Below are 24146 nucleotides of genomic sequence, written 5' to 3'. Positions count from 1 at the left end.
ATGAAAAATGCAATACACACCAGACCACAAGCCTCATTTGGGTCATAACTCATTACTCAATCAATAGAAGCCTTATAAAAGGAAATCACTTTCACTTTGTTAGGTGCGGATCACAAATGTCAAGATAAATATTGCATTTGCACAATTCCCTTTCAATGTATATGAGCGACAGATTTTGAAATGAGCACACATTACCACTAATGTGTTTTGGATCCAGCTCAGTTTGAATTGACATTGAATAACTTGCCAAACGTCTAAACTGCGGCTCTGGGAAAAAATATCAAATAGATGGTCTCAAGCAAAAATGGATGACACCTTTGTTTGTTTCTGTTTAGTGTGCTGTTTAGAGAATTGCATGATGGAAGTCAAGGGTTGTTCAAGAAGCAAACTGTCAATTGACTCATTTTATGCTTTGCCTTCTGAGCTCAGGTTATTCACAACAAAGCTTTAAACATGATTGCAAAATGAGCAAACAAGACGGGAAAATGAACATGTCCATTCAAGCTTCTGTGCACGACTGAGGTCCTGAAATAGATGCGCTTGTTTGTTTGGCTATTTTGCAACTAGGCTTGGTACAAATGAATAATAAAGCCACCCTGAATCTATGTGTGATTATCTGCCTGTCCTCCTGTTTATCTTGCTTTGTCCCTGCCTAAATCCTCATGAGGAGCATCCTCCCTTGGGCCCCAGCAGCTTTAGCAGGTGTTAACCTTTTTTCTGGAAATCTCCTGCATGAGGCACAACAATGTCTCGCAGAGCAACACATCTCATTCCTTGAGAAGCTTGCCGCCTGTCAATCACACAGGCGAAGATGATGAGTGGGCAGATCAGTCTCCCTCAATCCTAAAGTAATTTTACTTTGCTTCTGAAATGGAAACATAATGATAGAACACACCTAGAAACTGATAACCAACCTTACTGTACTATACACCCTGGATTTGCGTGGACTTTTCAAGTTTTCCCCTTGCGACTTGTACGCTCACACTCATACACTCACATTTACAATTTTGGCCAAGGTGAAGTCTTTCATTAACATGGCTTTTATGTTTTTGGGATGTGGAAGGAACCTGTAAAACCTGGAGAACATGGACACTCTACAGTGAGCCTTCGATTGTGACACATGCAGCATGGATATATTTATAATTCAATGACTGTGTTTACATGTACTGTACAGTCCAACATAAAGCATTGGCTTTATGCATTATAGTGCCACTCCAATTGTTTCCACTGTGTGTTATTTCCCAACAGTGCTTTTTTTCCCCCCCTCAAACGGTCCACTGGGTCCACTTTGGCACACCGGTTTTCTCTCAGCAGCTGATTATCCCAGTGGCGTACTATTTTCCCGCTCAACAGTTTCTTGCAGCTATATTTTCTTGGCTTCAATGCAAGGACATTCCTGGTGCATATGACGTTTTGGGAACATCACGTTCTCTGACTTTTGTGTTTATTATTTAGAATGTCATTTTCAAGTCATCATCCATTAGTGTATAATTTTGATGTTATTTAACAACCTTTCGATGATATAATAATAATTTGATTATTATTTTCAAAAAAGATGACAAACTGAAAATGTAATGTCCCCAATTAGTTGCCCTGAACTATAACCGGACTGGATCTCTCTGACGAGACAGACCTTTTCTGGCCCGCCGACTATATGTTTGACTCTCCTGCACTCCATCCATGTGGATCATTTAGGATTGCATGGCACTCATCAGTGAGCAAAACTGAGAAAAAATGAAAATGAGTCTTCATTCTGGGCAGACAGCAGCTGTTTTTGCTTGTGAGCAATTCTTAAAGGTGAGCAAAAAGAAGGTTTATGTGTAACCACACACCTCTGGAGGATCCTAAACATTGATGTCTGCAGGACCCTTGAGGCTCCAGCAGCTTCAAATACTTGTTTACTGCTTTGTAATGGCATTTTTAGCAGCTGCTCTCTTCTTGCAATGGTTTGGTCTGGCAGAAACTTTGCACATTGGGCTTTTATCAGCGTGAACCTCCATGCACACTCAATCAATTATAGAGAAAAATCCATATCGGTACGATGATAGTGCTATTTAAATGTAGCATTTATCAGTGGGGTATATCATTCCCTGTGCTGAATTTCACCTCCTGGGAACATAGTTGCGGTGATCTACCACACAAAATCCTTTCCTGAGAAAGCTCTCTTGGCTATTCAAACTCAATTTTTCCCAAGCGTATTTCTTTCCCCTCTAACCAAGTTTTCTTTCTTTGCCCTTCCCCCAACACCAATACTCTGCCTTATCTGGTTCTCGATAAACTCTGTATAATCACTCCCGCAGCCTCCCGCTCTCCCTTACACCCTTTGTTGCTTATGCCCAAATGCAGACACACACTCGCGCACACACATACACACACTAGTTTTTGTCATTGTTTTATAAGACCTGCCACTCAAACTCAAAGCCTTTCTTTGTGTCATAGAAAGACATAAAGGAATAAAAAAAATTTGAAAAAATCCTCCCATCCTCCTCTCTGTTTTACAAATACCATTATTTGATTTTGAAACTAGTGAAAGGATGAAAAATGTTTGAATTTTAAAAAGACACACTTTATTGATAATAAGTACAGTGGAACCTTGATTTCACTGAAGGCTTCTCTGTTAGAGCAGATTGTCCATTAGGTCAGAGTACTTCTTTTTTGTGGCCTAAAAACATCCAAAGCAGTCCAACCTTATTATTTTGTATTTTTTCGTAGCCTCTAAATGTCAAGTACGTGATAAATTTATTGTCAATGAAATAAAATCTTGAAAATGTTTAAAAAAAAAAAAAAATCAGATATATCAGAAATTACATCAAATGTGACTATTTTGCATGTGGGAGAGCAGCGAGAAGATCAGATTATTAGCTGACACTGCAGTTAAGTCATCCCATTATTTTATTTGCACGTCGTGTGTTTGTGTATTTATGTTTGCTCTCATTTTGTTTTGTTCCTGTTTCTTAGTTCTGAATGAACTTGCTGCCTCTGACACGCTCAACAACAACTTTCATCCCTACTTGCCCAAAAAATGGGAATTACTCACTAGCTCATGACAAGATATACTATAAGAACCCCATCCAGCTTGAAAGGAATCACTTTAAACGGTTTGCAGGAATGTCTACAAGCACTAGTCCCTATTTTCTCTTGCTCTTACCATGGATTTCCTCTAAAGTGGATTGATGGCTTATACTAATTCCATCCATCCATTCATGTTCTATACTCTCCACTGTTGCTGGAGCCTGTCTCAGCTGAGTGATGGCGAGAAGCACGGTAGATACAGGAGAGATCACCTGACACATTAAGTGAAACATTCCCATCCAGGTCAGTAACATTATAACACGCCTTTGGTATTTTAATTACTCGGAATAACTCAATCATCGTAAAACTCTGAGGTCTTATTAACAGCTGAAGCTACTGATAATGTACAGTATATTCGATTTTCATATTCCTACCAAAATTTTACATTGCAATATAAATTTGCAATCTGTTTTTGGACTGCACTAAGAATCCGGAGTACCCAGGGAGGAATGGACCCTCAAAACCAAAATGAACTATTGTGCTTCATCCAATTGTACAAAGTGATAACTTGCCTCCAGTTAGAGATAAAACAGACTGCGATAAAACTCTTCTAATCCTGTGTAGAACACTGAGAGCCAGTTGGGAAAGAGACGATTATAGAGCAGCGCAACTCACAAAGTGCCAAGACTGTCTGCAGGCATCTTTCACAATGGCCTTTTAGAACCGACTGAACACTGTGTGGTGAGCTTGCTGCATTACTTCATGACCAAGACTGCGAGTTGGAGAGCGGATGAGGAAAATGAGACATCTAGGGAGATGAACAGGAATTCGTCACATTAATCATAACCGCTATTACACTCTCATCAACCTCACATATTCATAATTGCCAAAGATGAACCTCGTATTTTTTGTGGTATTGGCTGCGCTGTCATGATTACAAGGCGGAGAATCTCGACAGCCCATTTCTACAACAGAGGAGAAACAAGACAAAATGCACGCAGGGTACAGCTCATTAAACATGCTTAATGTTGATGGGAGATGGCTGCTGTTTTTCTTTCTGGGTGGAATAAGGATGAAAATCATAGTAATATCTTGGCTGCTACTTAATACAAACTTTCTACCAGAAAATCTCTCTAATTATTTTTTCTTTTGCAGTGACTGAATAACTGTCAGCAATCAATCGATCAAAACGTTTTGAACACAGGCATGGTCCATAGCACAGCAAAGACTTCAATTTACATTTACTTGTCAATATAACTGACCCAGGAAGATGTATACTGTACTTCTACTATATTACATGAGAAAACTACCAGAGTGGTGAGAACATCTGCCTCGCTGCTCTGACGATTGGGTTTTGACTCTTGACCCCAGGGACGATGCTACTGGGTCTAAGAGGAGCTACAGCTCCATCAGAAATCTGTATAGCTCCAGTTAAACCCCTCCAACATTTATTTAAAAAATATTTTCACAGCCACTATGAATAAGTCAAGCCCGTTGAGTCGTCCATTCTTGGCTCCGTCCTTCCTGTGTGGTCATTTTCATGTTCCCCTCTCAACCATTTTTGCGTGTTAACACAAATGGGATGGTAACACACTCACCTATTCTGCATGAGCTCCATTTTATGACAGTGAAGCAAGCTGTCATCATTCAGCCTATTCAGTTAAATATAACTGAATTCATAATTCACACAGTGTAGAATAAATTAAGCAACACATTGCGTGCCGTTTTTGTCATGTCAAAAGACAGGTACACAGTAGCCACAACATTAGGAACACTGGCATGCTCTATACAATGAGGTTTTTGGAGGGAGCATGGTACTTATGAATTATTTTTCCATACGTTCTATAGAAAGTTGCACAGTTGTGAATAAAGTATTTGCATGGCAATGTTGCTGCTTATCACATTGTACAAGCAGCAGGAAGAGGATTGTTATCTGCAAGGTATTGATCCAGTTTGTCTCTGAGTGACAGATAAAAGCAAGTGGGCAAGGGGCTTGTTGTGCTATGTGTGGGAATTCTTCTCAATGCAAATTCATGCCAGAGATCCAATTAAGAAGTTGGAAACTAGGCAAACAAGTGATGGAATGTGAGACCATGGTTGTGTCAGGGTTATAATGAAACATAATAATAAAAAAATACTATTACAAATCTGGTTTAGATTGCAGTATGCCTTTCATATCAAGGAAGCTTGGATAGACTGGCTCTCTGTGACCCTGAATAGAATAAATGCTTTAGGAATGTGACGAACTAAAGTAATTGAAGGCTGCTGCATTTTGCAATACAGTACACTGACCCAGAGACAGATATTATATTATTATGTCGGTTCACACCCAGAGGATATATTCCGCGACCCTCATGCGGATAAGTGATTCAGAAAATGGATGGAAGGATTGGTATACATATGGGCTACACTTATAGGCACGCTTGCTTACAAATGAACCCAATTCAGTGACTATGGGGCGTGTATCACAAGAAATCCTAAATCATCCTCGATGACATGTTATGTCATATCATGAGGGAAGCATGTTGACACACTGCTCTACTTTCCCGACCATATGAACGTTTTCGTGGTGCACCGTAGTCCGCGAGGCGCGCGCACGTTTTAGTACCATGGACAGAGCGCCACGCCGCAGTGTGAACGCGCGGATTCAACCGGTGGCTTTCCAGTGTTCGGCGAAGAGTGTCGGCCAAAAATGAGCGAATGTCACACACGAGATGCGTTTATTGCACACATGGGACACGCCACTCACGTTTTGGCTCACTTTTGTTTTTAGAGTGGGGGTTGCATTTGTGATCCTCTATCGCGTGGGTAGGCGTGCCGCCGGATGAGTGCTCGACTGGGCTGCGTGGAAAAGCTGAGTGTGAGGTGAGCGGTCCGCTGTGGTGGTGGTGCCTGAGAGAGCCTCCATGATTTAAGGATGCTGTTGGGAAATGCCTGGAGACAAAGATGACGAGATTTGTCGAAAGGCACTTGAACTCCTCTCAGATCTTTGTTCCAAAGGGGAAGTGCAGAGCGAAAACTGCCTGGATTTCATTTACTATTTCCGTGATTTGGCCAGGCCACGCTACATGGACTCAGGTGAGGATCAACTACCATTTAAACGCAATCAGATGCATGGAGGTCAAATGCAACTTCTTTAATTGTGCATATTTTTAACCTGCGTTTACCATTTTCGCCAGCACTTTCTCGTCATAAGTGCATTCACTATTCTGTTGCACATTACATGCATTAGGGTAATTTGTCAGTATTGCTTTGGATTTTCATTGTACACTAGTGGGATCGTCATAATCTTATGATATCGTATTACTGACAACTGCACACATAAGGGTGACTGACTCGTGCAATTTCCTTCGTGCGTGTTGCCGCTTGCAGTAAAACCACACTTGTTTTATAAAAGTTAGATTTAGATCTGTGCGCGTGCTTGGTCGTGTGTGTGTCTTGTGTCATCGAAATGGATTTATCACCGGACTTCACTGAACTTGTTAAAACGTGTTGCAAAGAGAAGAAAAAAAAAAAAAAAAAGAGGCGTGAATTTTCTCAACGAAGGCTTACACATTTAGTCACGTGCGACAGTGGCACGTTTTGAGCACTCAATCTTGTGTGAGCGTGTGCGCGTGCGTGCGCGCAATGGAGACGGTGGCAGTGAGCATGCAGTGGAAGTGCCCATTTTCAACAAGTCTGTTTCCTGGTCATTTGCTTTCTTAGTGCCCATTTGTTGATTTGTCAAGACATGCATTATAATCTTGGACATTCTCTGCTTGTTCACACTCTCAAACACATGCACCTTTCCGCGATGACAGATTAAAGTGATAAAGAGGCAATCATGACTAAGAGGGATGGTGCAATTTTGGTAAATGCAGTTTCTGAAGAAAAAGGACAGTTTTGAATCCTTCCCGGGTAAATAGCTGCAGACCAAGGCAACACCGAAATTATTCCCCCGATACTAAGGATATTAATTGATGAATTAATCATTGAGAATTTGGTAATACCTATTTGTCATCCTTCTGCTGGAAGTTCTTTTTTGATTAAATAATGCTTATGAGTCGGCTGTGACTATTCGTAGATTGTTAAAATGCATTTGTTAGATTTGACTAGTGTTTCTCGCCCACTTCGCAGCCTTACAAGGTTTAAAGTGTTGATCCCAAGAAAGAGTTGATAGTGCTCAACTCAGTCGTGATATGATCATGCGACCTCAAGTGAGCAAAACATCTAAACTGCAGCTACACACCACCGACTATGACCCACTGTGATTCTCTTGGCGTTTTTGTATAGAGGCAAACGTGGACACATATCACACTAAGGGAATGTTCAGACAAATAAGATTTCAACAGAGAGGCGTTCTCAGATTGCTTTTTCAGCACCAAGTTGCCTCCTACACTGCTGCATCTTTGAAGGCCCCATGCTCTAAAATTGCTTCACTCTCTTTGTTGTTATACAGTCTCTGAATCTTTGCAGATGCTGATAGATTTTTCTCATGCTGTTCTCTGGCAGCCTGCCCACATGACGGTGTCTTCACATGGCAGGTCTCTCTAGTTGTCTACATTCTGCTTCTAAACCTCACATACTCTTTTTGGTATTTACAGGATTTCTGAGTGCACAGAGGAAAGACTCTGTCAGTTAGTGTGTGAAGCCTTCTGACAGTGCCCACACACAAGTCTTGTTCTCACTAGTCGCTGTGGCTCAAATGACCTCATTCGATGCTATCATGGTGAAGCACAACATTATGCTTTTGATTCAATATACTACATGCTAATGATTCAACCAAATACTGTATGTAGTATTTTTGGGTCGATTAGGGGAAAGTTCTTCATCAGACCAAATACATTTTAAAACTAGTACTTCTATTTGTACGTTTCCACAAACACAAATTCATTAACGTTATATAAAGTATATTACAATACAAGTTCAATCGAACTGGAGCAAAATCAAACAGTAGGACTACAATAGAATATATGCAGCTAAAAGGCAAGAACCCACACTAGGATGGCGAGAGGCAGACTAGGGAAAAAATATCTTGAGGTGTCAAGCTCTCCAAAGCATAATATATACAGTGAATATAAAATGTTCACACACTTCTGTCCAGATGCCAGGTTTTTCTGTCTTAAAAAACAAGAACCTATAAATCTCAGCTCAAAGTAAAAAATCAACTGAGGTGTGTTTGCAAAAGTGTGACCGCTTTTTCTGGGATGTGTCTGTCTTCAAATTAAATCATCATTCAAACTCATGTTAAATACGTGTTAGCTGACGTGCTACAATTTAAAGTCCCTCTGATTAATTTTAAATTAAGTTAAGATATTCTAAGAAGCTTTTTCAGGGCATTTTTGTAGAGCGTTTCCACAGCAACAGAGGGAGTTTATTGTATCATTTGAGAAACGGCAAAAGATAAGAATTTCCAAGGCATTTTAAAACTTTGCCACCGGTCTATAACTCACTGAATGGTTTAGGTTCAGAGTGCATTAAAGAAATGTTCTTTGATTATAAACCCAGTAGGGCTCTGAGATCTGCAAACTTGGTTCCATTAGTGGAGCCCAGAGTAGTTCAAAGCAAACACAGTGAAGCAGCAATTAGCTATTATGCTGCACACAAATGGAATAAGTTACAAAAAGAAGTGATGTCAGCCCCAAATGTAAATGCTTTGAAATTTCAGACTAAAAACTATTCTCCCCAACCATACCTATCATTAACATCCGAAGCACATTGAGTTATTTTGTGTAAGAACTGTGTTATATAAATAAAGCTGCCCTTCCTACAGCAACAAAAAACAAAAAAAACATTGGTTTCAATACTTCTGAAGGGGCGTGTTTAGCTTCCTAATTTTCTTAAATCTCTTTGAGGTCATTGCATAAATATTAGGGACAAAAAATGAGGCAGGTGTTCAGACAGCTGCAGTAGCTGCATTTCCACTAAGATTCACAATTTGGCATCGGTCCATGAAAATAGTTTGGTCCTAACAGACATTTGTATTCATGATAGAAAAACGAGTGAATAACTGCTCATTATTATAATGATGTTTATGCATATTGGCATAACTGGTCAAGAGGTTGCTGCTAATTTGACACTTGCAATGTAGAAAAAGTTGGTGAATACATCATTATCCTACCGACTAAAGTGGATTTTATCTCAATGTTCAGTTGGATTTGGTGAACTGCAGACTTCTGGAAATCCCAAACAAATCTGTTCCACAACTATAACTCTAGAAATTGTACCAGCTTTATTAATCAACAGCACACAAACGGAGTTCAAGTCTGCCTCACTGCTCTCCCACAGAACGAGGCGAAATGAGCCAATAATAGGTATTCTCAGAAAGATGCACCAGACAGATTTTATGACACTGCAAGCAAGGGAGACAATATTGTCGGTGGCCAATTCTACACAAGAGCAACAATTGTCACCCTGTTTTTTCCCAATCACTAGAAATAGGAACCATCTTCCCATATACCCAAGATGATTTTCCTGCTGCTTCTCAACAGTTGTTGCCGGGCAACAGTTGAGTCCTGCATATGAAAATTAAATTGTAATAAAACAATATTAAGAGCATTATTTTTTTCATACAAGAATAATTAAATGGCAATGCTTGCGAGTCCTAGAGGGAGAAGATATGGTACAACCATGGAAACAGTATTAATCGTATTTAATACAGTTTGTTACTGTAGCAGCATAAGTATTGTGTGATTTTGCCTTTTTACACTACCATCATGAATTTGAACTCAAATTTGAGATATAACGAATACCAAATGACATTGCCACCTGTAGTGGAGGTGTTAAAGGTGGCATTCACAAGTGATACATTTAAATCTCCTGATTTTATTTTGCCTAACAGCCAATGCTAAATGAGAGAGCAACTTTAATTATATATTGTTTTATAAAGAGACGCTAACTAGAAATCTTCTTGAAACGCTACACAAAAAAATGATTTATGCACATGAAGAAACCATAGCATCTGAGTCTTGATGCAGCTGAGATTTTCATTTTGAAATTATGATCATACGTGTGAAGAAATAATACATATTGGAACAGTGTGACTGTGTTTCAAACTATTTTGTTCCAGCAGTTTCCTTTGACTTGTTTTAGTCCTCTCACGAGAAGCAATGATTCATAAAGGCTTTGATGACTGGCTTTGGTTTGCACTTCACCTCACTGCATGGGTATGAGCACGCCCAGTCTTGGCGTAAACAAATCCACCAATATACAATCTCATGCTATCTAAAATAAAGATGAAGAAAACACTGTTGGAAAAGCATTTCTCTGAAGTATCTGGTTTACTTTAAGTAAACAGTGTATCACAACATGAATCATACACTTTTACTACTATTTGTGTTTTTGTACAAGCTTTTCACTTTTGTATCAATACATGCTGTGAAGATGACAATTTGTTGTTTTGCAAAATATATAATACAGAATATATGAAGTTCATTTTGCAGGGATTTTACACTCCAGGGGATAATTGAGAGACTAGCTAATCCTTATTCATCTTATTAAAGAGTTAAATTCACCACAATTATGAATGGATGTGCCTGTTGAACAGCAGGATCATTTTTATTTGGAAAATAAAAAGGTGAGCTACCCACTGGGAAAATCACTTTGTGAATGTTATCAATTGAAACCTATTATTAGCAACCTAACACAAACGATAATCAGCAGAATTAATCTTCTCACATAATATGACAAGGCTGTGTCCGCAAGTCTCAATGCTAAACGCTTCATAGGCCAATGAAAGAAGTAACACACTGTATATCAGTCTCACTCACAAACAAGAAAGTCAGAAATACAAACACTGAGGATACTACCCAAAAAGAACACGACTGGATCAAGTGGGTCACTGCCCCCCTTGTAGAATCATTTTACAAGAGTGTGTCATAAAAACAGAAGCGGTTGCCTTTTGTTCCAACCTCTGTCACTGTTCTTTGTTTTCTGCAGATGTGTCGGTGAGTCTGCTGTCACTGGTGGTGACAGCCTGTGGCTTGGCTCTATTTGGAGTCTCCCTTTTTGTATCTTGGAAGCTCTGCTGGATACCATGGAGAGAGCGTGGTCTCTCCCCCACTACCAAGGAGCCCCACGGGGGTCACCTCAACCTAGCCATGAGCCCTTTGCGCTCACAGCCCCTTCAGAGGCAGCCGGTTTACACGGCCGTGGACCCCCCGGCCCACACCCGCCGTGAGTCGTCCCAGTGCTCCATCGCCAAGGAGCCAACACCAATGGCGTCAGTTGTATCTGTGGAGGCTCCGGTAACTCCCGTATCACCGCCTCCTGTCGCCCTGGGTCCTCCGGAGGCAGCCATGAAGATCAGTCACACATCTCCGGACATTCCACTAGACGCCCAGGAAAAAAGTCGAGAAAACGGGGTTCATACTAACCCTCGGATTCAGAGGCAAACTACGGAACCCTCACCCACCGGGTACTCCATGTCGGAAATTGGGTCAGTTATTTTTAGCAGTTTTTGTTTGTAAGCAATTAATATCTTATGTGACTGGTTCTCAATAATGCTGATGATATTCTGTGTCCACAGACAAGGCTCAATACGCCGACATATGAACCTGTCGAATCCCGACTTCAACGTGGCCCAGTTTCAAAGGCAGGACTCACTCACTGGGATGGGACTGGGCCTTGGGCGCCTCAAACCTGAGCTCTACAAACAACGGTCTCTAGAAGGAGACGATGGAAGTCACAGAGGCAGGGGTTGTGGGTGTCTCCACTTCATCCTCAAGTTTGACTGTGACCTGGAGCAGTTGATTGTTAAGATCCACAAAGCAGAGGACCTCCCAGCCAAGGATTTCTCTGGAACCTCTGATCCTTACGTCAAGATCTACCTGCTGCCTGACCGGATGACCAAGCATCAGACCAAAGTACACCGTAAAACGCTAAACCCCGTGTTTGATGAGGTCTTCTTGTTTCCTGTGGCCTACTCAGAGCTTCCCACACGCAAGCTGCACTTCAGCGTCTATGACTTCGACCGATTTTCACGGCATGACATTATTGGCCAAGTGGTTGTGGACAACTTCCTGGATCTGGCAGATTTCCCACGGGAGACAAAACTCTGCCGGGAAATCAAATACGTCTCCACGGTGAGTAATTAAACCCTTTCAAAATGAGGCAGCTTTAGGAATACCAATTTATCTTTTCATTGAGATCTAAAAATCTCAAACGAATGACCACTACAGCCAAAATCTTTTAAATACCTAATATCTCTTGAGGCTGCTCACAAAAGTCAACAATAAATGCAGTTATGAAAAATGATCTCATTTAAAAATTTACTGAGACAAGATTTACAATTTGAAGTCATTTCAGTGTCTAAGAGCTCAAGTTTGAACTTGTAAGGTTGGGGGAAAAAAAATGTAACCCCAATGACACAGAGATGTAGAAATTGATCATCAAATGGAGGTGAACCCAAATATCGCAAATTTAAAAGGCTTTTACGTCATTTTTTTTAATCTGCATCTTGATTTTTGTATTAATATCTACATTATAAAAAATTAAAAACACATCTGATCAATTACGGTCTGTTTTCTATGCATTATATTTTCAATAGCTCATTCCTACTAGTGTATATGTAAATTGGATTTTTCAAACAATTAGATATCTGAGGAACAAGACCAATCACACAAAGACCAGAGGAAGCAATGGGGGCTCTGTAAAGAGGTTATTAGCAATTTCTTAAATAACACCTTCTTGTGGTTGCTTTGTCTCACTTGAAGAAAAAGAAGTAAAAACCGCTTTGTGTAATTGCAAGTTCACATTTATTGAAATTACAACCTTTAGCTGAAGAAATCACACTCCACAGTGCAATGGCTGAATAGAATGTCACAAAAAGACAGTGGGTGCATTTTGTATTCACAGAGGGAGCTGTTGCTGGTTCGGAAGAGCCAGTCAAATATTTTCGCTTGCTTAATTGGGCCAGAACAATCAGTAAGCAGTTGGTGCAATGAGCCTAGTATTTTTTTCCTCCCTCCTCTTTTCTGCAGTTAAAAAAGTTAAAGTCCCAATGATCATCGTCACACACACATCTGGGTGTGGTGAAATTTGTCCTCTGCATTTAACCCATCCCCATGTGATTTTAATCCATCCCCTGGGGGAGAGGGGAGCAGTGAGCAGCAGCGGTGCCGCGCTCGGGAATCATTTGGTGATCTAACCCCCCAATTCCAACCCTTAATGCTGAGTGCCAAGCAGGGAGGCAATGGGTCCCATTTTTATAGTCTTTGGTATGACCCGGCTGGGGTTTGAACCCACAACCTTCCAGTCTCAGGGCGGACACTCTACTACTAGGCCACTGAGTTGGGAATGCAATCACGAGCTTGTGACAAAATGGGAATGATTCATCAATAATGTAAATTTGGTCATTTCTGTTTTTGGTCATTTTGTAAAAAAAGCTTGGTGAACTATCCAAAGTAGACTATGTGCTCAAGGCAATTATATTTAAGCATTTGCTTACATACTGTATTGGGCTGTTGATGCAGATTCTACATTTTGCAAGTGAAGCCGGTGATTTTATGGTCTCTTATTCATCTGAATGCCATTACTAGTCGCATTACAGCTGGCCTCCAAAGAAATGCTGTTTCTTGCCGAGTGCCTCAAAATATATAACCTGCACACTGTCAACTTTGAGTGTGCTTTATCCAGACAGTACACAAACGTACAACACATGCATTCATGTTAACGCACAGAGAGGCAGCATCAGTAAGGTTGAGAAATTAAACGAGCACAGATGGGTGTCTGTGTCAGCGACATTTGTCATCTTCAATGTTCTAACATTACTTTGCGGTGGCAGCTGAGTTTTATCCCCGGTGGAATCTCACATCTCGTATTTGATTTCTATTAACCTATTGTGGTTTGAAATGTCAATAATATAAGCTCAGACCTATTGAATTATTTTGCGTATTCGCTTTGAGAGAAATTAGAGGGTAATCGCCGCATCAATATTTCCTGTGACACCGAGTCGCTGACCATATTGTGCGTTTCATTGCCAGATTTTACAATCTGTTGTTGCAGCATAATTGGGGAATACATACGCTGAAGCACTGTTTAATTCATATGATAAATACACTCAGGTGCTAATCTCAGCAAAAAAAATAAGAGTAAATACAAGTACAATGAAAACAAACTGCTTTGTTTCGCACAGAACATGACATTTCAATTTTTTCTTATTAATACTTCTATTGCTACATTTTGGGTAAAGGTGATGGCTATTATTTCCAGACACCCATTTAATAAATAAAACTTAAAATTCGGGCAGGTTTTATATACTTTTGTAGCTAACTGTATCATTTTCATTCATTGCAGCATCTATAGGGCTTTCTTCTAATTATAGACCTCGTTAACTCTGACACTCAAATGTGGCATCTGTGAAGAAGGATCATAATGATGATGAAAACAGAGAACCAAGTACTATGAAAGATGCTGATATAGATTTTTCTACATACAATAACGATTAACAAGACTTTTAATGTGCTGCGATCATTCTGTGGAGGTATTTAACAAAGGGTCGTGAATAATGAAAGGTCAGTATATATTCTTAAGAGCAAGTGCCTTCTATTCTTTTTGCTTCTTAACAAAGAAGATACTCGATTTTTTGCCTGCCTCCTCCGAGTGCCCGCATGATTAACCACAGTGATACTTTGGCTGAGACTCAAATACCTGGCCATGCTTTCCTGAGCTCCAAGTGTTGTTTGTCTGTATGGCTTCTTGAATAGCACACTTGCACAGGTGGAATCCCACCTCAAAAATGGCTCATCACATATAACAACTATGATTATGTGAAGCTGTCCAAACCAAATCAGACAAGATTTTCTCTCTAGACGTATTTTTGTTCTCCTTCTCACCTCTTCTCAGAGTTATTTTAAGAGCAAGTGATAAGTGTGCTTCTGCCTTTCTCCATTCTAGCATACTAAGTCTCCATCTGTGCAGAAACAAGAGCATGACTTAATTAAAGCACATTCTTAGCCATTGAAGCCCATGCCATAAAAAGACTAGTGAAAAAGTAATGACCATTAATTTTCCTGCATGTAATATTAATTCTATGAGTAGTTAAATGTGATTTGTTATCTTTTAGGATAACGTGGACTTGGGTGATCTCATGTTTTCTCTGTGTTACTTGCCAACTGCCGGAAGACTGACCATCACAATGATAAAGGCTCGCAATCTGAAGGCCATGGACATTACCGGTGCATCTGGTAATTAGAAGTCTAAATCTGTTAAGGGTGCTGAATCGGTTTCATTATGGACTGTTTATTTATTTTTTTACACTCCCATCGCTCCAGATCCCTACGTGAAGGTTTCGCTCATGTGTGACGGTCGCAGATTGAAGAAGCGGAAAACTTCCACAAAGAGGAACACTTTGAATCCTGTCTATAACGAGGCCATTGTTTTCGATGTTCCCCCTGAGAATATAGAGCAGATCAGCCTGTTGATTGCCGTGATGGATTATGACCGGTGAGAAATGTCAATTCTTGCTCTTGTTTGGACGACGGCAAACTTTAGCTATTGCACAACTTGTTGACCTGCTTTTCTTGTTAGTCACTTTCAACATTGTATATTTCACTGGAGTTGTTGACTTTACAATGTGTCTTGTCTTTCCTCCTGTGCGGACAGAGTCGGTCATAACGAGGTCATCGGTGTGTGTCGGGTTGGCAACGATGCAGATAACCTCGGTCGGGACCACTGGAGTGAAATGCTCACGTACCCCCGAAAACCTGTCGCCCACTGGCATCCTCTTGTGGAGGTGATGATTTTATTCAAATGTGTCTGTTATGTGTGTCTATGTAAATAGGAGGATTCACAAGTTCAATATTGATGGTACAATGAACGTGAAAAATTCCATTGACCCAAAAGTGTGAGAATGGTGACAACATTTGTACAGAAACTTGGATGGCAACCCATCATTATGGAGAGCATAAATCACAAATCCTCAGCCCATAGGGATCAGACTGTCAAAGACAAATATGCTGTAGTGTCAGAATGTGTGGTCTCAACTGCAGGTCATTAGTCATCCAGTAGGACAATGACCCATAACACTCTCTCGGACTAAAATGGCTAACAACAAAACAACTGAATATTCTGAAATGGCGTGTGCAACAAAATGATCAATCCAGCCATTCATTTTCTCTGTTTTGTATTTTCGAATAATACTGTTGGACCACAAAACTGGTTGACAACCATTAATTAATCTTTAACACTATTGTAAGTGACTACTATTGTGTCAGATTTACAAAAAAACCAATTCTGGTCCTTGATCATTTGTGTTTCTTTATTTCTTCATTTGTTGAGTGGCAACAATTAAATGTAAACTTAAGCGTGTAATAGTGCTTAATTTCGATTGACACTGTCAAGGAGGTATTCATCTAACAATTCTGTACTGCATATGCTTGTCATAATTGTACTGTCACTTAGTGAGAGCCTTTTTCTATTCGCACATGAGACTTTAACAAGACACCAATGCCAACATGAGTACAAATCATAATTAGCCTTTCTATTTACATTTCGAAGTCTAGCTTTAATGATAAACAAATGCATACATTACTATAGGACAGGGAATTGCAGGCTAGAGGATGAATATGGAACAGAGAGTCTTTTAGTCTTTGGAAAGGTAGATTTTTGCCCCTTATTCATTATTCTGTTGGTGCACCTCATGAAGTGGCCACTGAGTCCTTATTGGCAATGTGCCGAAAATGTCCAAGTAAAACAAATTGGAGCCTGGGCTCAGTGGACGTATTTTGGAGTGTAACCTTGTAGAAAGCAGGTTCAAGTGTTTTGGCCCTGGGGAGACAGCTTGAAGTGGAGCGAGTGAAAAAGCTGTCTTTCTCTCTCTGCCAGGCTTGGGTTTAATTCCCGAGCCCATGCCTTTGAATTAATTATCAACAAAATCTAGGAAGTCTTTTGTCAGAGGTAAGAGAGGGCATTAAGAGAATTCATCACCTCATTAACTCCTTTAATGAGAAAGGGTATACTGCTGGCCAAATTCTATTGTCACTGTGAATGGTGGCAAGTGGACCCAAATATTTTATTTCTTAACTACAACTTTCAATTCCAGAAATTGCTCAGAGAGACTTTGACTAAACTGAAAAGGGGCAAAAACTATGGACCAAACACTATTACAACGGTTGGTATGTCACATCATATCATCGTGAAGAAGATGCACATACACCAAACCCCAAACCCACCAAACCACTTTTGACAGTCACTTAAATAAGAGGGCAACAATTATTCTTGACCTTTGATTTCAAAACTATTTATCCATCAACATAGTTATTGGAATATGCAATATTATGATCAATCTTTGTCTCTTACTAGTCATTCGATAAAAAATGGAATTGAAATAGCTGAACTTGAAAGAGGCAACAAAAACATCTAACAAAAATTTGTGCTAAACAAGCAAATACGGTGTGACAAAAAAAAAAACAGGGAAGGGGAAAGGCAAAAAAGGCAATTGAGCAAATGAAGTGAGCTCAGTGAAACGAGCTGAGAGCATGCATGCTCCTAACATCATTAATAACTTCTCATGTTTTGTTCTTATCAAAAGGCTCCCTACTTTCTTCCTGGCTTGTACCAGTTACGTCATTCTAAATTGTTATCAGCATTCTTATTTTAAATAGCGCAGTGGGAAACTAATGAGAAGGAAAAGGGAAGACAAAGCCCTGTCATGATTTAGGCCTAAGGCGAGGAGAGATGGATTTTCCTCCACTGGAAACACAATCAACTTTCTTTGGTCAGGTTATATGGCTGTTAATAGAAAAAAAAGTATGTCATGTTTTTTTCATAGTTAGTCTTTGTTTGAAAGTAGGAAAATCTGAACGACAGTATATAATCTCAACATTTCAACAGCCTCCCCGTCAAAAAAGATGGAGTGTGGATTTGTGGTAATGCAGCAACTAACCACCGGGTTGCAGTAAGGATCCTTTGATTTGAATTTTGTTGAGCTCAACAGTGGCCTTGCTGTGCATTCTGTGATCTTGTTCAATCCCACTAAAAGATGAGCCAACTGAGTTAACTTAGTCTAGAAGAACAACAATCATGTTTCTCAATCTTCATCCACACTTTTACATGCAAATGGTAATAATTGTGTACTCTTAAAGTTAAAGTCCCAATGATCGTTACGCACACATCTGGGTGTGGTAAAATTTGTCTCTGCATTTAACTGAAAAAAATTGACCAATGCTGTCTTCTCAGGCCCAACAAACATTGATTAAATGAATTCGCTATAACTATTGTTTGCTGTTCTAATTTAAAACCTGGTGGCCAAATTTTGTTTAATGGACATCTACACTACTTTATTTCATAACGTTTCTTGTAACATTGTGTTAAATGTTGCTCTCATTTTCCCCAGTTTGGGTTTTTGGAGTTTCGCTTCTGGGTCTGCTTTTTTTCAGTGTCAAGTGTTATCTTTGGGGAGTAAATATATTTGCCTGTGATTACCACAAAACTAAATGTTTTCATACTGTGCTTTTTGTTTGCAGTACCAGGGTACCACAGGTAGTAGCCAGGGAGGATCCTGTAATTCTCTGAAGGCCCCCATTTCCCCATAACCCAGAATAACATTTTACATAACATCTCGACTGGCCCTCGGCTCAGCCTCGTGCTTCTGTGGATTACCGCACAAGAAAAGAATGGTGCGGCCATCCAATTTCAGCATGGAGAGACACAACTGGATCAGTTGCATGTTGAATGATCACATTGATGGATGTTTTCGGTTTTATAATGTTCTATGAGTTCTATGAGGCATACGAAGACACTTGACGTCTGTCTTGCTGGGTTTACACAAGTTGCCGTTTTTGCATTGTCTTGTTATTTGTCCTAATCGGAGGTGGGTCTGTAATTGCACAATGTTCTTTACAACCAGTCAAACTGCCATTTTCCTATCTCATTTGGTGCATGAGGTCTTGCTTGTTGGGATATGTCCCCTCGTTTGTTTGTTTGTTTGTTTGTTTGTTTGTTTGTTTGTTTGTTTGTTTGTTTGTTTGTTGACAACGTAGTGGAAGTTGATTTCTCAAGAAAGTGTTTGTCAGTGAAGAAAAAACTTAAATATTGTCAATAAATATGATTAAATCAAAAATAGCCATTGTCAATCCAACACACCAGCATATTTGTTTTCCATCCATACATTTGTTTTTTCATTCCTTGACACGTTGAAAACTCACGCGTGCTTATATTACCATCATAGCAGATTTAAGAATCTGACTAAGGCCCACATTTAAAAAAAATAGAGATATAAAGGAAACAATAGTTTTATTTAAGATGGACTTTGTGAGAAGAACGTGACAATATTACGAGCTTACGTCTTCAATAAGACGATCGTTTAAGGAAGTCTTGATAACATTGGCTTGGAATTCAAAAGAAACAATTTGTAAATAACCATTCATTGTGGCACTAATAGTACAACTGAAATATGTGATTAACAATAATAAGTTGTTTTTATATACGTATATGTGACTGTTCCAAAGTATGCTTTCTCAGTGGTGATAGCTGCTTGCAGAAGTAGAATGTGAAATTCCAAAGATTTATTTAAAAACTAAACACATCACACAATACACACTCCTAACTGCTCCTTGCAATGCGCCGTCAGATGAATTTCAGCTCTGGCACTATGGACGCAATCAAATATGTATTCATAATCTGTCAAGATGTTGTCCAACTAAAAAACAAAATTCATTGCCTCATGAAGGACTTGTGTTAATGGTTTTCTTCTGCATGCAAACATGAAATGGTTGAAGGTGATCCCATTGTTGGTCTGAACATAATAGCATTTTTTTTTCCATTTTCCATTTTTTCCATAATCACTTCAAGGATGACTGCATTGGATTGGACATCAAAGCATTTTTTATTTTCTTTCCAGTTCCTAGTCATGTGGCCTGTTCTTTTCTTGACCTACAATGTTTTGAGATTGCCACGTCTCTCTACTGTGCCTATATGGATGTCATTTTTAGGCTAGTGCTGTTCTGTTTTACCTGTTGAATGGAGAGCAGTTACAATAAAGCATTGTAATTGCAATCAAATGAATTTGATTATTTTTTATTCACAGACACATCCTCGGATAGCATACATTACACCACCGGTGGTGGTGGTGGTGGGGGGCACTGTCATCACATTTTCCACTTTTGGGTAAAAGAAATGTTTTGGGGACCCCTGACATATCCTTGCCCCCCATGGCACTCAGAGGGAAAAAAATCCTACCTCCATAGATGAGGGTTTGAAATCAGGTCATAAAATGACATTTAATTCAGTATGATAATAGGTCAAGTACCAAAATTTCTGGACTGTACGCCGAACCCCAATATAAGATGCACCAGCTAAAATTAAAGGAGAATCCTGTTTTGTTCATATAGAAACCACACTGGACATTAAGATACAGGTGTTTTATGTTTAATTTCCATATAAGAGAATATGCACAAATCATACAATATCGTAACAATTATGAAAACATCCATAGATAAGACGCACCGGACTATAAGCCGCAGGGCTCAAAGCTTGTGCAAAAAGTAGCAGTTTATAGTCGGGAAAATACAGTAAATAAACACTGTATTGACGTCACTCGTCATAATGCGAAGAAAACGTGAAAAACGTTTAGACCATATAAACAAAAAATTTATAGAAGACCCATAGTCCACCTGGGAGGGTTATCCGCCAAGGTAGTGTGGTTTTGCTGATGATTTTGGTAACTCAGAATCAATCCCAAAATTACAAATTACTGGATAAACAATTAAAATCAGAAAACGGTCTTAATATAATGAAGACTACGTTAAAATCCTAATTTAGTCGTTCCCCCATAGAAATTGTGCAAGTGTACCAAATGGTGTGACTATTGAACACATTTGAATTCAATCAACAACTGGGCTGTGATTATTTTTGGCTCACATTGGTTTTAATTATCAGAGCCAGATCTCCATGAAGGCATATTTCAATAGATGCTTTTGTGTTCCAGATTGCCACATGAATAATGGATGTCACTCATATGAAAATCAAGGGTCTCCTTATGCTGTGGACATATCTGGCCGTGCAAGCTTTGTTAATAACCATGACCTTGACCTCTCCAAATATCCAGCTATTGATTGGACCATTGCCTGTGTTTTCATAAAGAATAACGTGTAAAACCTAGCGCAAATAATTGCTGTGGACGGTTTTATTCATTTTCAACCAAGAGATGTCGGCTGTTTCATTAGTAAGTACTGTACATGACAACCATCAGCTTTAACAAGTGGAGTAAATAGAGGTGAGAGTAATTCTTCACAGAACATCTTTCTTGGTGTTATAATTATCAGTCTGAGATTTCATGCTGTAGAGTCAAACACACAACAGTGACAGTGAAATCAGAACAACCTCTCAAATGTGAAAACTATTATTACATAAGCTGCATAAGTCTTCTTTGGTGCCTCACAAATAATTATTTAGTAGTTAACTACAGAGAATTGAAAGAAAATGTCCTTGAGATGTTTCCCTCGAAAATTTAAGAGGAGAGACGTTTTGCAAGGATAAATTTACATCCCATGATGTAGTCAATGTTAAGACGTTACAGATGTGGTCAGATGTACATGTGTGCCTCGTGGAAAGCGGAGATCAAATAATTCCACATGCGGTTCACTTCTGATGGCCTCATTTCCTTCTGTGGTCTGTGTCGCAGTTCTCATCGTCTTCTAATTCTCCCGTTTGTATTCACATGTTTCGCTGCAAACGTAATTGTTGATGAGGTTTATGCATTGTATATGCACCACTAACGTGTGCTACAGCTTGCTCCAGTCTGAAGCAATCATGTTAAAGTAAAATAATTGAATCGAAAGAACATGTTTTTTTTCCTATGACGTGCTTCTAAAGAAGAAGAAATGCAGTCAATGACGTCAGCCATTGGATCACCGTCTTTGATTGTATTATGCAGAATTAAATGAAGGCCATTGTTTTATGCTTCAGTAATAGGCAACTTGTTTGATATTTTCAAGGTGTTTCACGTGTGAGGATGCATGCAAAAGCGACCACCACTCACATTGTTTCATTGCGATAAGTGCTTGAGGGGCCATACTCATTTTGTATATACATAGGCTTGGCATCTGTAACTGTTAAATCCACTGTGCTGTCTGAATACTTCTGGAAATCGTCTAATAAGTATATTTTGCATGTGTACTGTGAGAGATTACACGAGTGGTGTGATTACATATGTAAAGCAAATCTTGTGTAAATGCGAGAGGCTCATGCGAAGAATAGATGCTTTGGTCCCCCGGCCATATATCATCACACGGTCACCGTATGCTGCTATCCATAATTTTATTACAGTTCGAATATTATATACGTAAGACTGATTTATGTTCCACAGAGCATTTTTCTGCGGTGTTGCCAAAACCACAAAATTACATTATGGCTATTTATTGTTTGTTTCCCCTCTGCATATGCGATCCATAAGAATGTAAAATTGTATAGTAAATAAATAAATAAATAAATAAATAAATAAATAAATAAAAGTACAATAGACAAAACAGAACTGCAGATTAACCTCCCCTAAAAAAAAAAAAAAAAAAAAAAAAAAAAATTATCTCCAACAACTGAGTTATAAAAAGTTATGGTGGAAACTGTGAAGCCAAGTTTCCAAGTACTTTGTATGACATTTATGTAATAAAGTCACACATCAACATAAATCAAGACAAACCATACAAAAACAAACAATTCTAAACTTGAAGGAAATACACGGCCAAACAATTCTAAGTATGACAATTGGTTTGGATTTGGAATATGAGCAACGGCAATGGGTTTAAGGTTCGGGCCGCAGAATGACAGGAGTGTTTAAAGCCAAAGTGAGAGTCAGGGTGTTATTTCAAGTGGCAAATTAGTCAGATGCCTTCACAGCTTTCAGAACTCAGAGTAAAGTTGTCTGAGGAGAAGCGCTTCCTCCAGCTTAAAGTGACCACTTAGAGCTGCTAAATGAGCATCTCTAACCTGCCACTTTCACTGACTATTGGTTGCTATGGTTTCAAATGCATGCAGCATGTTGGTTGCTGTGTTAGAGCAAATGGATGACATTATTTCAGGTAAGAATTTCTATCTCTCACCTCCATTTGATTTTACTTTGAGAAGGTAACAGCTTTGAAAAAAATATCAGTGATTTTGCTCACAATTACTGTTCACGCTAGAGAGATACAATAGAAAAGCTGGATCAATTTTTTATAATTATAAAGCTTGCTCTCTCACAATAACAAAAAAAAAACACTTCTCATTATATCTCAAGGACAGCTGCGTTAATACAAAGTAAATAGATTGTTCAATTAATACTTCTCTAATACCAATTGCATTATTATTTTTAGAATTGTAAAATCTTTGATCCAGCTGTCACTTGTATTGATCTCATTAGATTGTAGGGATGTACCTTATATTGTGACTGGACATGTCCATGAACATGCACAGGGGACACCCTTACTCTACTTTCTCAAAGAGGTGATAGATTTTTGCGATTGTAAGATGTTATTTTAAATTATCTCCTAGCAGAGGGTAAGAAGACACACTTCTAATGATATAAGGCAGCAGCCCAGCCATTTTCAAACTGCGGAGACCCTAACATGCCTAATAACAGGTTATCACTGAAGATACAAAGGCCCGTCCGTGATGGCAAGTCTCATCTCCTTTTCTGTGTGTGATTTAATTTAAGGATCAGAGCAGTGAAAGCACTTTTTGCTCAGACGTTGTTATTATAGCGACACACAAATTAAACCTGTAATTTAAGGGTGCATGAGGTGGAAACGAACTCCACTGCACACCATTTATTTTCCAGTTAGTTAAAGCCATGCTCTTGTACAATATTGCGCCCAACAGGCAATCTCAGGAACTGCTCTTAACACAGGCCGCAACTTTCCCTCAAACGCAAATAAAATAGAATAAATATGCATGCTTGTACAAAAAATGCTTACTCTTTGTATAAAACCATGAAAACGATTTTGTTAGTGTTATTATTGTAGATGCCATATAGAACTACAATACAGTAGATTGCATCATATTGGGAGTTTTTTTTGCAACTTGAATGTTGTAATCACTTCTCAGCGTGATGCAATGCAGCTGTGCACACATATATTAGTATTGCATGAACACAGATTTTGCTGAACAAATCAAGCCTAGGACATTATGGCAATGGTGTAAAAATACATGTATGGCACATTTTCACGTCAATTACAGTATTC

The 24146-nt window shown here is 39.2% G+C and overlaps 1 protein-coding gene and 1 long non-coding RNA gene across 3 annotated transcripts in view; one reads left to right on the top strand and one right to left on the bottom strand.

Moving 5' to 3' along the window:
* Positions 1-24146, bottom strand: part of LOC125967634 (uncharacterized) — a 148303-nt gene that overhangs the window by 69927 nt on the left and 54230 nt on the right. The gene's annotated exons all lie outside the window — the stretch shown is intronic.
* Positions 5621-19991, top strand: syt9a (synaptotagmin IXa). Its single transcript, XM_049718861.2, has 7 exons — positions 5621-6090; positions 10930-11428; positions 11519-12074; positions 15056-15176; positions 15264-15435; positions 15595-15724; positions 18456-19991. The coding sequence occupies exons 1-7, from the start codon at positions 5943-5945 to the stop codon at positions 18522-18524; spliced, it is 1695 nt and encodes a 564-aa protein (XP_049574818.1). The 5' UTR covers positions 5621-5942; the 3' UTR covers positions 18525-19991.

Source organism: Syngnathus scovelli, chromosome 4, assembly GCF_024217435.2.
Source record: "Syngnathus scovelli strain Florida chromosome 4, RoL_Ssco_1.2, whole genome shotgun sequence".
In the NCBI taxonomy this organism is placed as follows: domain Eukaryota; kingdom Metazoa; phylum Chordata; class Actinopteri; order Syngnathiformes; family Syngnathidae; genus Syngnathus; species Syngnathus scovelli.
The sequence above is the reverse complement of the archived record's forward strand: the minus strand, read 5'-3'. Positions and strand labels throughout refer to the sequence as shown.